The sequence below is a fragment of the Morone saxatilis genome, unplaced genomic scaffold, assembly GCF_004916995.1.
Source record: "Morone saxatilis isolate NCDOM2014 unplaced genomic scaffold, NCSU_SB_2.0 Contig22, whole genome shotgun sequence".
Classification (NCBI taxonomy): Eukaryota; Metazoa; Chordata; class Actinopteri; family Moronidae; genus Morone; species Morone saxatilis.
Window position 1 is genome coordinate 9115088 of NW_023339785.1, and position 13451 is coordinate 9128538.

Genomic DNA, 13451 nt, shown 5'->3' on the forward strand with positions numbered 1-13451 from the left:
TGCTGGCTCCAAACGGGTGGACGTTCAGGAAGGTTGAAATGATCCCTGAGGTAGAACAAATAGGTCACACAGACATGTTAATTAAACTGTCAAAATGCAAAGACATACCTTGTCACATAACTCTGGCCTTTGAGTTTCTGTCGCCTGTCAAACATGACTTCAAACCACAACAGAATATTCAAGAAATTAGTTTGTATTATTCTCCCGCCTCTTGTCTGACGGAAAAACAAGCGGGGATGCATCGAGTGGCTCTTCTCAGACTCCCAACACTGTTAAGAGCCTCTTGTATATTGTGGCTCTAGATTAGAGGGAGCGTTTGATGACGCTTTGATGCTGTTATCTCTCATCAAAGCTGTGTACTACTGAAACTCTCTACCAGCTCAACCAAACCATCTGCTCTCGACTCTCTGATGGGGCCAGGAGAGAGATAATCCTCAACCTCTGCTTGTCGTTAGAGCACCATGAGGCTAGAAATCGGCTGAGATTCGGGGGTTGGGTCTTTGGATGATCTGACCTCAACGCGTGTGTGTGCATGCACTCCACAGGTAAAGCATGAGATGAAGATCTCAAGTTGAGTCTTTGGTAGGTCTTATTATGGAAGGTACGTCTTCGCATTAGCCTTGATATGAGTTACAAAATGACAGAAAGATGGAAAAGAATACACAGAGCTTAACTTGTTTTGCATGGTGTTTCATTGTGGTTACTTACTAAATAAAAAAAAATATGATAAAGGTAGACTTCTTAGTGTCATAACACAGATTTCACAATGGTCATGTCTTTGATTTCTTGGAATTAATTATGGGACTAAACATTTATCGTATAAACATATTCAGACTAAACATTTTAAAATGCAATGACTTACATAGACATAGTTGGGAGTGTAGAAAAGGCCTTAAATGAATGTTCAGACCATAATGTAGGGAGATAAAAGGTAATTTAATTATTAAACCAAGAGATAAGCTGTGATATGTAATATTAATAGAGTTTTGGGTTAATTGGGCCTCAGTATTTTTTTTAAATCCTGCATTTGACCGTGTTACCTTAGTGTGTAAATTCATATTATTACTGATGAAGAAAATGATGGCCAAAGCTACAAAAATAAGACCCAAGTTGTAATAAAACAAAATCCTACTTTCACGGGTGATTTGAATTGTGTTTTCTGAAGCACAATAACCATTTCATTTAGTTTCAAAAGGCATTTGCAGCTCTACAATACAAACAAAAACGCTTTCATCTTGTATACTTTTGTGTCTCATTTTCTTGAAGGGAACAGTTCAAAGATTGCACAACTGTGTTCATCTACATTCACAGTGTGGAGGGAGAGAAAAGGCAAAGAGATTCAACCCTTTGTTTTCTGATGAAACATTTTCCTTCAGGAGCCGAGTGTCTCTTTTTCCCCGCAGTGCTCACTTCAACTCAGCATCAAACAAGACGTCAAGAAGAGTGATTCTGACAAAAGAAGGTGCCAGGACCTTTAACTGTGGTCCATCTCTGCCTCAGCAAACAGCCAGAGTGGGCACGAACGGAGGACAAACACCATTGACTACCTAACGATCTGTAAGACAATCACACAGTCACTCTGCTATGAGACAGTAGACGCAGGTATTTCTGGCACTTGAACAACAGAACTGGAGCCAAAAGGACAGATACAGAAAGTGCTATCATTTGGTAAACTCCGGCACAGTTTGCATTTCCTTTCCACTCCCAAACAAGACGCAGCAAGTTTTATTTTTCATGCTTTGAGCCAACGGATGTCCTTGAAAATTAACATGTGAAAATGCAGCGTGCCGGAAAACAAGCAGCAAAATAGGACAAGGCTTTGTTTACTTCTATAAATAATGTAGTTTATTATAACATGGGAGATAGAGGTTGGCCATATTTTCTATCGTAATAAAGTCACATTGTGTTATGTAATCTAATGAGTAAAGTGGGCTCTTTCTCTCTTCATATCTTCCTCCTCTCTCGCTCTAATGGCTATGTAATTATGCATAGTTATTACCTCAAAGCGACTGAAACAAATCAGAAAAATCCAACGGTGGTGGAGGTGGTGTTGGTAGTGCATGTTGTTATACAAGGGATAAACAATAAAAAATGGAACAACACATTACAGTGTAATGCAATCCAATTCAATGGCTATGGAGTAAGTACTCCCTTTGTAAAAATAATATTGTTAATTTCTATTGAGACCATCATTTCTGAGACCATAATTGCTGGATTTCTTTATTTTGGAAGATGTTAGTCAGTGGTGACCTCGAATCAAAACAATAAAATAGAACCTTATTGTCCAGTAGGTTTGAAAATTGTGTTTACCTCAATTTTCAATCCCAAATCAAATACAAAATATGAATAATATAAGAGCACCATCAACATAAACAATAAAATATTAAAAGCAGCATGAAAAAAAAGAAACATAAAGTAGTCTACAGTCATGCTCACAGCTCTGTGAGGCTAAACTGTTACTATTGTGGCACTTTGAGCTAAATGCTAACATCTGCGTGCTAACATGCTCACAATTGCTACCATGGTGATGATTTGCAGATAATGCTTAAAATGTAAAATATCTTAGTTTTAGTGTGTTAGCATGCTAATATTTGCTAATATAAATAAATAAATCGTAGTTTTGCCGGTATTTGATTTTAAGCCAAAGTATTAGACAAAGTGAAATTTTGACATGATGATGGTAAATGATAAATGACTATAAAACAATTAAATTCTTGTCAAAGGTACCTTATAGCACTTGCCAGAGTTAAAGGTCTCAAATTGAGTAAATAAAAGAAGAAACTGTCTGCTGGGATGTTCATAGCTTTACTCATGACTTTGACTGTGATACATTTTTAAACACCATTACAGTTGTAATAGTGACTTTGAAATTAAATGTTGCTAATGTTGTAAAAGTTGCTAAAGATACTTCCAAACTGCTCACATTTCTTCTCCTCCATCTACCTGCTCAACTAACGAGAGGTTACGTAAGGTCACACTGTCGTAAAGTGGTATCAGGTGCAGTATCGAAATAGTTTTATGATTACATGAGCACAGAATTGGATCCGATAACCCCATACTGGTATTGGGTGCATTTGTAAATGTAGTGAAGCCGTGGAGCATACCGACTAGCAGTGCATCCCTCTCGGAGTGAACGGGACTGGGAGGATTCTTCTCTGGAAGACCTTCCTTCTCCTGACTGCAGGACACCACAGACGATGCTGTAACATCCTGAGAAAACACATGAAAAAAGCCTTTTGTGTAAAACTGCAAAGATCACACAACACTGTTGAAAGACCCACATTCTGTAGCACCTCAATTAAACACTGATGCTACTGAAAAATCTAAACAGGGCTCTGGGTAGTAACAGTGTCACATTTGAGGGTGTGCATCAATTAACTTTGCAATGCAAATGCACAAAAGTCTATTAATAAGCATGCAAAGTATTTGCACTCAAACCAAATGCAAAAACTGAAAATAAACACAAAATATTCTACATAAAAAGGACAAGACAATGAGCAAAATATGAGGAAGTGAAAGAATTAAGCCAACAGCTAGAGTCCTGACATAGGGGCAAAACAAGAGAGAGAAAGTGCCAACGATGCTAATGATCAAGCTGTTGTTTACTGTGAGCCTGTGACAGCCTGATACACAGACGTGAGGACAGAGGAGAAAATCTGAACGTGTGTGTATGTGGCAGAAAAAGACATTATGTGCGTCTTGTATGAGTGAAGTTTCTAAAACGGTGATGCAAGGTGGCCCAGTCTAATCAGGACACAGTGGCCTTGTCTACAAGCCCTTATCTAATGTGAGAGTGTGTGCATGTATGTGAGCGTGCACACGTGCTTGCATGTGCCGCGGCACAGGTCCTTCATTTCCTAACCCAGTTATGTCTGGGAGATTTATCCAATGACAAGTACAGTCCCTGAGAAGATTGGCCTGTAATGATATGTCATGTCAGTGGAAGAGTTAAGGGAGGAGAGTGGAGGAGGAGAAATAAGTTAAAAAAAAGAATGGCAAAGACAAACATTTAGCATAGAGGAGTGAGGGCTCAGGGTTTTTTCCCCACTTACACTGACTTGATTAGCACTCTGTTCGCTCCCTCTGTCATCTCGCTTTAACGTCTCCAGCTAGAGTCAATTAGAAAAATGAGAGGAAACGTCAATGAGAGACAAGTCACCCACTAATGCAATCAGACACACCGAAACTCACTCTCCATCCCTCTCTGACTCTCTCAAACACACACACTGACACATACAGATAAACATGAACAGCAGCATGAACAAAGCCTAGTTTCTGAGGGACTCTTCTGTTCAAGTTTCTGAGACAAAGTCAGACAAAGAAAAGTCAAATAGTTTATAGTCCCAGAATAGCAGCCAAAATAATTGGTCCTCTGCTCTGCATTGCTGTGTGGAAAGTCACCGATTCCTTTAATCAAAGTTGCATCCACAGCATAGAACACACTCAAAGAATACCCTCTAAATACATTTCAATAGAAAATGCTGTTTAGGATCACACCCTGCCACACTGTTGAAATGATTAAAGCACCATTTCTTTCATGGCTGAGGGCAGTGATAACATAACAACAGCGCTGACAGGTGTATGATGAAAGATGACATCTCGAGAGAAGATTTCAGAGACTAGGGGGCTGAAATGATAACTGCATTATTAAACAGATACACAGGAAATAATGCAGGGCTGACAGCAACAATCCTGCATGAATGCACACGCTCCAATGAATCTGTTCATGGTTGTATATGTAATCTACCATCCAATGTTGACAACTATCTGACACATTGTAGGGGATGCTCTGTAAAAGGTGTGAATACACTGTATGTCTGTTCATATATGTATGCCTAACGTATTTCTCCACCTACTGTATACAAAGAGGAAAGTGCCTGTGAGTTTCTTTGTGCTTGCTGAATAAAATGATGCTCCACCAGATGATTCAATAATATGAACTAGAGGTTTCAGTAAATACATTCACACATGTAAGTAATACCTTTTTTATCTCCTTGCCCTGGATTTGAATACTATTTTAAACTAATTTTTTATGTTTCTTGCTGTACTTTAATACTTATACCCCTTGGTTTGCACTAATAGTCATGGTGTATCCTATTGCATTACATGAGACAGGAGAGTGACCTGATCTTATGTAGATCCAGTACTATATTACAGATAGTGTACAGTGGGTTTTTAGATTTTGTCCTCTTATAACCGCTGCCTGGTGCAGCTTAAAACAAGACTAGAGTGATGATAGTGAACCAGAACAGTAAAGTTGTGGGTCAAACAGATAAACAATGAGCTGAAGCTCACTATAAAGCTCTGTAAAGCCGAGGGGAGCTGCAGATCCGGTGATAAATCTCTGTTCACTACGAGCGACCACATTCAGGCTGTAATTATGGGCACTTTAACCACACTCCTCGTTGGTGGCGACGGAATCTTAATCGTCGGAGCCATGCTAAGAGGGGGACACATCTTCAAAGCCATGTTAACGACATTTCCAAGGGCTGAGAAAGATCAGGAGGATGTAAACACTTCTAGGGTTGATTGGAGTGTGATGGTGGTGGTGGTAGAGGCTGGGGTAGTGCAACATGGTGAAGGGGGTAAAAAAGCAAGTGGGGGAGCATGATGAAGCTGTGGCTCCAGATGAAGCACAACGTATTCTTCTTGTCTCTGTTGACCAACACTGCTCATGTTGCTACCCATCAGTCTCACGCTAACAAAGGGCTCATGGAAAGTTAACATGATACTGTTTGTCCAAATATTGCCTTTACTGCCAGCTAAGCCACTTTTTTCATCTTCTTGACGATTTACTTCTATACACACCTCTTAAGGTTCAAGGCTATCTTTATTATTATTATATTATCATTCTCTCTCAGGTTTTTCTTACTCATTTTGTATTTGTCTTCAATACACAAGAATGGGAAGAAAAAAACAAATAAAATAAGGGTGTACCAACATGTCAATGCATTATTTAAACATTAAAACTTGGAGGTCAGTCATAGCAAATTATCTATATTTTAAACAGAGATAGTGTTAGAACCTTCTTGGCAGCTGCATAAAACTTTTATAACCTGCCATCCATGCTGATTACCCAGTGAACTCACTTTTTGTCCATTTTTGTTACAGCTACTGGCAGGGTTCACAAATGTCAGTCAAGGGTGGGTACAATGTTTAACGAATATGAACTTTTGGATAGCACCACATACAGAATAATGATGCACATATACCTTTCTTCTGCAATAATGTGAAAGCACCTTTAGTCCAGAGGGAGGACAGTGGTGTCTTCCCCAGTGACATGAACAGCCTGTAGCCTGCAAGATCGTCTCATGAGATTGTCCAGAAATAGTCGGACATAAGGTACTGTCATCTCATGAAGTATCTCTGCTACTGTACAGGCCCGCTTATATGGAGAGCTAATCCTCCAGAGAACAGGAAGAGAAGAAGTGAAGAGAAATCCCCACTAGCGGAACACTAGTACAACTAGAGAAGCTAAATCAAAAATGTACCGTCCCTGCAGAGAGAAAACCATCTTCTGCTGTTTAACTGTAGTGTTACCCATCAGGGGTCAAGCCTACATGGTAACAGACATACCTTGATGTGTAACACTTTATTTTACAGGTCCAAACCTTTTACTTATAATTATGTATCATATGATAATATTGGAAACTTCTTAATATGCAGTATTTTGAATAGTCTGCCTGCCTGTAGACACATTTCTTATGTTCAGTGACTTTTTTTACCACCAAAATACATAGTTAATTTCAGGAAACTGCCAAGAAAAAGTTTATTAGAAAATTAGGGAGTAGTAAAATAAAGCTTAGAGCATTATTTCTCAACAAAACTGGAAAATAATATCCAGATGTGGCAGATGCGGTGGCCCCTGTGGTCAATCTGCAGAGGACAGCAGTACCGAGGACAGTGAAGCCTGTTAGAGGGCAGGGCACATAGAAAAGAGATAAGCTAATTCATATAATTCAAATATCTGTGGCTGAGCGACCTTCAATGAGCTCACAGCAGACCAGCAGCTCCGAGGATCAAAAAGATGACCTCAGAGCAGAAAGCAAGCCGCCAGAGTCATCAGGCACCACTTGATGGTACCATTTTAGTATTATCATTATCCAATTACATAGATGATTGAACTTGAAGCTCATCCTCATGTTAGGTCTCTTCCCTGTTACCATGCTGAGCCATGGTAGGCCAGCCAGAAATTAAAACGTTAGAGGTGGTGGAGCATTGCTGTATTCAAATAAGATCTTTGTTGTATTTCAGTAGGTAACCTGCAATGATAGGATGTAGAGAAGAAAAGCAGTGAATTTTAGGGGTCTTTTTTCTGTAAGATTCAGGACAGTTTTTCACAGCTTTGTCTGCCCTTAAAGTCACAGACAGTTGTTACACAGCAACAAACTGCTTCACATGCATACACTTCAGTTGCTATGTGTTCTCCTGTCAGCCTATGAGCAGCCTCATTAGAGTTGTTTACTTATGTCAGTCACTCATGGCACCTTAATGGTCCCTGTTAAACATAGATCACACAGTCTTTATTTCCCATTCAAGTTTCCAAGGAAATAATCAGTTACCATGGCTTTTCTAAAATTCTCCAACTTATTGCTGACCCCCAGTAACCAGAAAGAAAACAGTTGTGATGGCAATGAACGTGCCAAGGCTAATTTTCCAAAAATATGCAAACATTTTCCGCTTCAGAATTACTAACAGTAAAATAAATCTCATTTAGGTGCAGAAGTTCATTCAAGGATTTTATGTGCCCTTAAACGCCTTTTACCACACAGGGAACAGCTCTGGGCTGTATCTCGATTTGAGTCTGAAATAGAGAGAGAAATCTAAAAGTGCAAAATATAACCAGTTAATAAAGTTAATTTGTAATCCTTAAGATTTTCACAATATCATTATGTAATCCAAATTTGTCATTTGATCTCATTGATCTCTCATCAATCAGGTTTCCCTAATCCCCTTCCCCCAATTACAGTAACCAGGTTATTTGTTCACATGATATTGAAGATATTAGTTAACTGGAGGAAGCCCTGTTACTTAATTGCATGTAAATGTATCACAGTTTCCTGTTCTTTCTCCCACAGCCGTATCAAAGCTATATTAAGTTGATGCTAATGCAAACCAAACATCTCCTGACAGCTGCAAGTATTCAAATGACAAAACATCAGGTGGCTTTTATTGTAAAGCAGTGGTTAACTAGACGATGGTCAGGGCAGAAATAGAAAAAGTCAGATTATTAACCGACTGCTTTATTGGAACAATGTAGGTTTCTTTGGCTGCACTGTAAACTGCCAGTGTTTGTCGCCTCCAGATTTTTTTTAAAGATTATGACTTCATATGAAATCATTGAGATTATTTTGATTTCAATGTCTTTGTCTGTTCCTTTATTTTCTACCCTGAATGATCTGTCTTTTTCAATTTTTGATCAAGTCAGGGCTAATGCCAAAGATCTTCACTACTTGTTCATTATCAGCACGTTTAGTGCAAACTTTCATTTACTGTGCTGGGTTGATTCAGGGACAAATTATTAGACACCATTTTAAATGGATCAAAATCTGATCTAAAATGCAGGCAGTGGCGTGTTGAATCATTTTCCCAATATGCAATATTCGTCATGCACTGGAACTCATTATGAAGTAATTTATTTCTAACTAGACCATAAATGAGGCACATTTTTTTCAGTATCCCCATTTAAACACACTCACAAACACATGAACATGAACACAAAGTTTTTACTTGACTGTGCGTGCGTGTCTGTGTGTGCATATGTGTGTGTTTTCTTCCGACCTGTAGTGTGTGTGTGGTCTGCAGGTTGTGCAGTCCTGCCTTGAGGTTATGGATTTGGTTCTTCAGCTGCTGTTTGTCTTCTAAACTCTTCTCAAGCTCAGCCTCTCGCTCCTTCAACTCATCCCTCATTCTCAGCAGTTGCTAAACATAAAGAAGAAGAAGAAGAGTGGTTAGCCATGTTTCACCAGTGCTACTCGTCTTCCCAACTGTTTCTACAGAGGGAGAATAAGTTCCTGTTGAGCAGAGTAGCATCAACCACAGTAAGGACCTTAACTCAGGTGAATCAAAAAGTTAAATTCCTGTTGGGAAAGATCCAAAATAAGGAGTCCCTCATCAGCTTCTTCTTTTAATGCGATGCTGAACAATTAATCAGTTACAGTGGTGCTGTGCAGTGTGTGTCAAGTGAGGTGAGAAATGAGCACTGGTCTGGAGACAGGGAGCCAGAGAGTGATTCAGCTGGTCAGTAAGGTAGACCTGCAAATAATGAGCTCCTCTGCATATCTGGGACCTCATTCATACTGAGCGTTAAAGCTATGTTTTCTGCAGATGCTGTCTAGATAATGAATAACCCAATTACACCCTAATATCTTTAGATTATGCATTGTTCTGGTCTTTGTTCTATCTGCATCATGTTTTATTTTTTGTATACACTTAGACACAGTACAGGTAGGAAAACAGTGAATGGCAAATAGATCATAGCTGGTAATCATATCTGGTATTATAAAGCTGGTGAATTGAAGAACTGAGTGTACCCAAATTATGGTGAAATTAACTTTGATTGAAAAAGGGAAGCCAAAGCAAAGAAAGTTTATTTATACACACTGCACAACTCATATACAGAGGCAGTTTCAAAGTACTTTACATACATAAAGATATGACCAAAATGTCATATCCTGATAGAGATAATTTATGTGGTATGGCACATTTTCTGTAAATTGAAAGGCATATTTCTTATTACATTTAAGATTAGTTTTCATACTCAAACCACGACCATGTGACAGGAGTAGCCCTTCCTTTTGTCTTGGGTTGTGAGATTTGTATCGCAATTTAACTGTCTTGCAATATATATATTTATATATTTTATATAAATATATATTTATTTATATATATTTACATTCACAGTATACGTTTTTCTGTCGTCAACAATATATATGGTAATATCGCACAGTCTTAAGTTAATGCAGTCTGTGTCTGTGTGTCACAGGAAACCCTTTAATATCTGAGTTGTAGCTTGAAAAGTTTTTAGCTAAGAGCTAAAACAAACAGCTGTTTTTTGGCTCCAACCAACCAATTTACACAGGATATTACTGTGCATATGTTAACAGGATGTCTATGACTGTTAGCTGAATAAGACAGGTTGCTGGCTAACCATCAAACTGACCAGGTCCATTTTCTTATAATAAGTCTCCTATAAAATAAAATAGGCACTCTGCATGTTAATGTAACAGCACATGCTATAATTTGAATATAATTGAACCTTGTGATAGTGTGATGATTGCGCTCCCTGATTGTCAGATAAATGTAAATTTCATCTGTACAGCAGGTATTTGAAAGCAAGACTGAGCTGAAAACAGAAGCTGACATCTGAGGTTGTCAACTCAGCCAAACGGCTTTCCTATATTTCTACAGAATGCCAGTAACCACATTAACGATTGCCTGATGTAAATATAAGGCCCATTAACTCTGGTCATAATGCAGATGACATATCAATATTAAAAAAGATTGTATGTACAACATCAGATGCCTTATATATAATGGGAGGATATTTTCTCAATAAGGACAATCCTTTGTTTAAATTGCAGTTACACTTGGCTACCTCTGAGATGCTGTGATCATATCATAATTAAAATAAACATCTAAACAACATTTGTATCTTACATTAAAATGTCCTTAATGTTTAAATGGGGTGTGTTAGTCAGAGGAAGCTCATCACAGACAAGCTTGAGGACTGAAAAATGGAGGCGTGGTGTAAGCAGTTGAAAGAGGATACTACTTAATGCATTATTAGATGTAAGCCCTAAAAGCAGAACATTAATTTAGAGGCTTGACTAAAAACACTGAAATCAGAGCAGTGACTGCAGAACTGGTACACAATTTGTCATAATTTAGACTTGGTGCTCGGCAAGCACCAGAGGCAAATCTCCACATATGCTTTCCAGCCCTCAGAGACTGAGCCTTGTCACAGTGATAAACAGAAGATTGTGGTTGCACTGTGCAGCTCCCTGATGTAAATGTGTATTTGAGAATGTGTAGCATTGGAAAAACAACAGATGTGCTCAGCCAACCTTTTATAGGTAAATATAATCTTTAGGTAAATATAATCTTTAAAATGTTAGCATTGGAGATTTTGGCGTTATTTAAATGATGTAAAATGTGGTTGATGATGATGCAGCAAAAAGTGTGAATGCTTTTCATCCCATGAATACGTTTTGTATTATTGTGTGCCTTCCTCAGCTTGTCATTATAAAGTGTCAACACATTGGCATGTTATTTCATGTGTGAAAAGGGCTCTAGCAAGTGGAAATTAACTTAACAAGATGTAACTAGGTACTAGGGAATAGGCTTCAATAAACGACATTTCAAGGTGAACATCAGTTCTCTTCTACAGACTGAGTGGTGTCACAGATACATTAATCAGCTGACAATTCCTCAGCCTTCTGAAGGCCAGAGAACAATTAGATTTCAGAGTGGAAAAAAAGCAAATTGTTCAAATTATCCTCATATATGTGCAGGAGACACATTTCATAAAGGTGATTAAAGTGCACTTTGTCAAATGAGATGGAAGTGGAGAAAAGCTCCTCTGCCTTGAAAACAATATTTTTTCTGGCATGTCTTCGCTTAAGGAGGAGTAACTGCAAGCTGGGGCTATTTGACAACACAGCAGGTGATCAGAAAAGTGGATTGCCGCCTGAGGAAGTGTTTTCTTTTTTCAATTGGATTACTAAATGTCCCTGAGGGTGATATTCTATTAAATATGGCCTAAAGCCGGGGTTCTCAATGATGGTCCTCAGGACACAAAGACTTACTGCTTTTTTTTCATTTTAGCCATTTAAAGGGTGTAATTTCTGTCTAAATGCCAAACTTTTTCATTCAACCAAACAACAACCAATTGATTCACATCCTAGTCCTTCCACAATCACATGCCTGCAGCTACCTCAAATCAGATTAGATTAGTGTAACAAGTAAATGCTGTAAACAATGTAGTATTAGAGATGCAAACTGAAAATGACATTGAATGATCAGGTGACATAACGGTGGTGTGTGAAGGTAAACATATCAAGCTGCATTGTAGAGATTAATATAACAACAATATATACTGCACTAATTAAGCAACATTAAAGACATGACTATAAAGCATGGAGTGTATACTGTATGTTAGTGCCGTGGGAGTTCTGTATGAATGTGAGTAATATATGGCAGGAAAGGAAATGCATACATACAGGGGCTAAAGCATGCATTACCACAAGGGCTGCAGCATACAGTTATTTTCATTATCAAAGAATCTGATGATTACTTTTTTTTTTATTGATAAATTAGTTGTTTTGTCTGTGAGAAATACTCATATTTAAATGTCTTTGTTTGAATAACATTCTAAAATCATTAGATATTCAATGTACCAACATACTATATACCAAAGAACAGCAGCAGTTTACAAGGTTTCAATTTTCTCAATTTATAATTATATTAAACAGAAAAAAGCAGCAAATCCTCACTTTGGAAAGACTGGAAGCAGAAAATATTTGCCATTTTTGCTCAGACGATTACCAATTAATTTTCTGTCGATCTTTTAATCTGTGAATTGATTCAGCTTTAATCAACATCGCCATTAACACCAGGCCTACACAGTCACTGTCTACCTACACAGGTGTTGTTGTACACACTTAATCTACTTTTTAAATACACCTGGAAGTAGCTTGTGTCATTGCCTCATGTAACGTAAAGAGACCTTAGCCTTGACCGTCGAAATCTCTGATATCCAGTTTTCCAAAGTTTGACACTGCCTGCAAAGAGAGCGTTTTCTTCTGCTTGTTTCAGGTTCATTTTCAGTAACAAATACTGCATATTTCTCTTGTTGCTGAATGGAAAGCTTCAAGAGGTCATTTATACTTTATGTGAACAGCTTTTATGCTAGTTTCAGAGTGTACTGACAAATGTGACAACATTGATAAACACTGATCTCTCTGAAAATGACTGCCTCAGCTCGTTTCTGTACATTCGGGTAATTTTGCAGCGTCATCATAGCGCTGGAGACGATCTGCATTGAGGTATAGTCTGATTATTGATTGAATTACTGATTACTGTCAGCTGTGATAAGCTGATGATTTCCACTAAAGTCCCTCCACTCCCTATGAGTCCACAGTATCACTTATAGCTGTGTTCACAACAATACAAATTTAACTCATGCTGAATGGAACCACACAGAAAATGTCTGAGGTTTGTTCTCATGCCCTGTCAAAGTACCTCCTGTGTGACCGAAATGCAGCTTTTGTTTTGCTTCGTATTTTCCTGATAAATGAATAAATTCCAAGTACGACTGAGGGAGCATAATTTCACCAGCTTTCAACAAAAATCAGGTTGTTTCAAGAGTGCTTTGGAATCAAGATTGTCGAAAGATCTCTTATTATTATAGTAGCAAAAAAAGAGGAAATGATATTGTACATGGGAGGGGA

At 38.2% G+C, this 13451-nt stretch overlaps 1 protein-coding gene across 1 annotated transcript in view; it reads right to left on the bottom strand.

The window, feature by feature from the left end:
- LOC118333956 (ecto-NOX disulfide-thiol exchanger 2-like) overlaps window positions 1–13451 on the bottom strand; it is a 158340-nt gene that overhangs the window by 648 nt on the left and 144241 nt on the right. Inside the window, exons 11-14 of the mRNA XM_035669776.1 lie at window positions 8782–8922; window positions 4053–4109; window positions 3105–3210; window positions 4–45 (exon numbers count right to left, since the gene is read on the bottom strand). Coding sequence (XP_035525669.1) covers window positions 4–45; window positions 3105–3210; window positions 4053–4109; window positions 8782–8922 — 346 coding nt within the window. The remainder of the gene's footprint in view (window positions 1–3; window positions 46–3104; window positions 3211–4052; window positions 4110–8781; window positions 8923–13451) is intronic.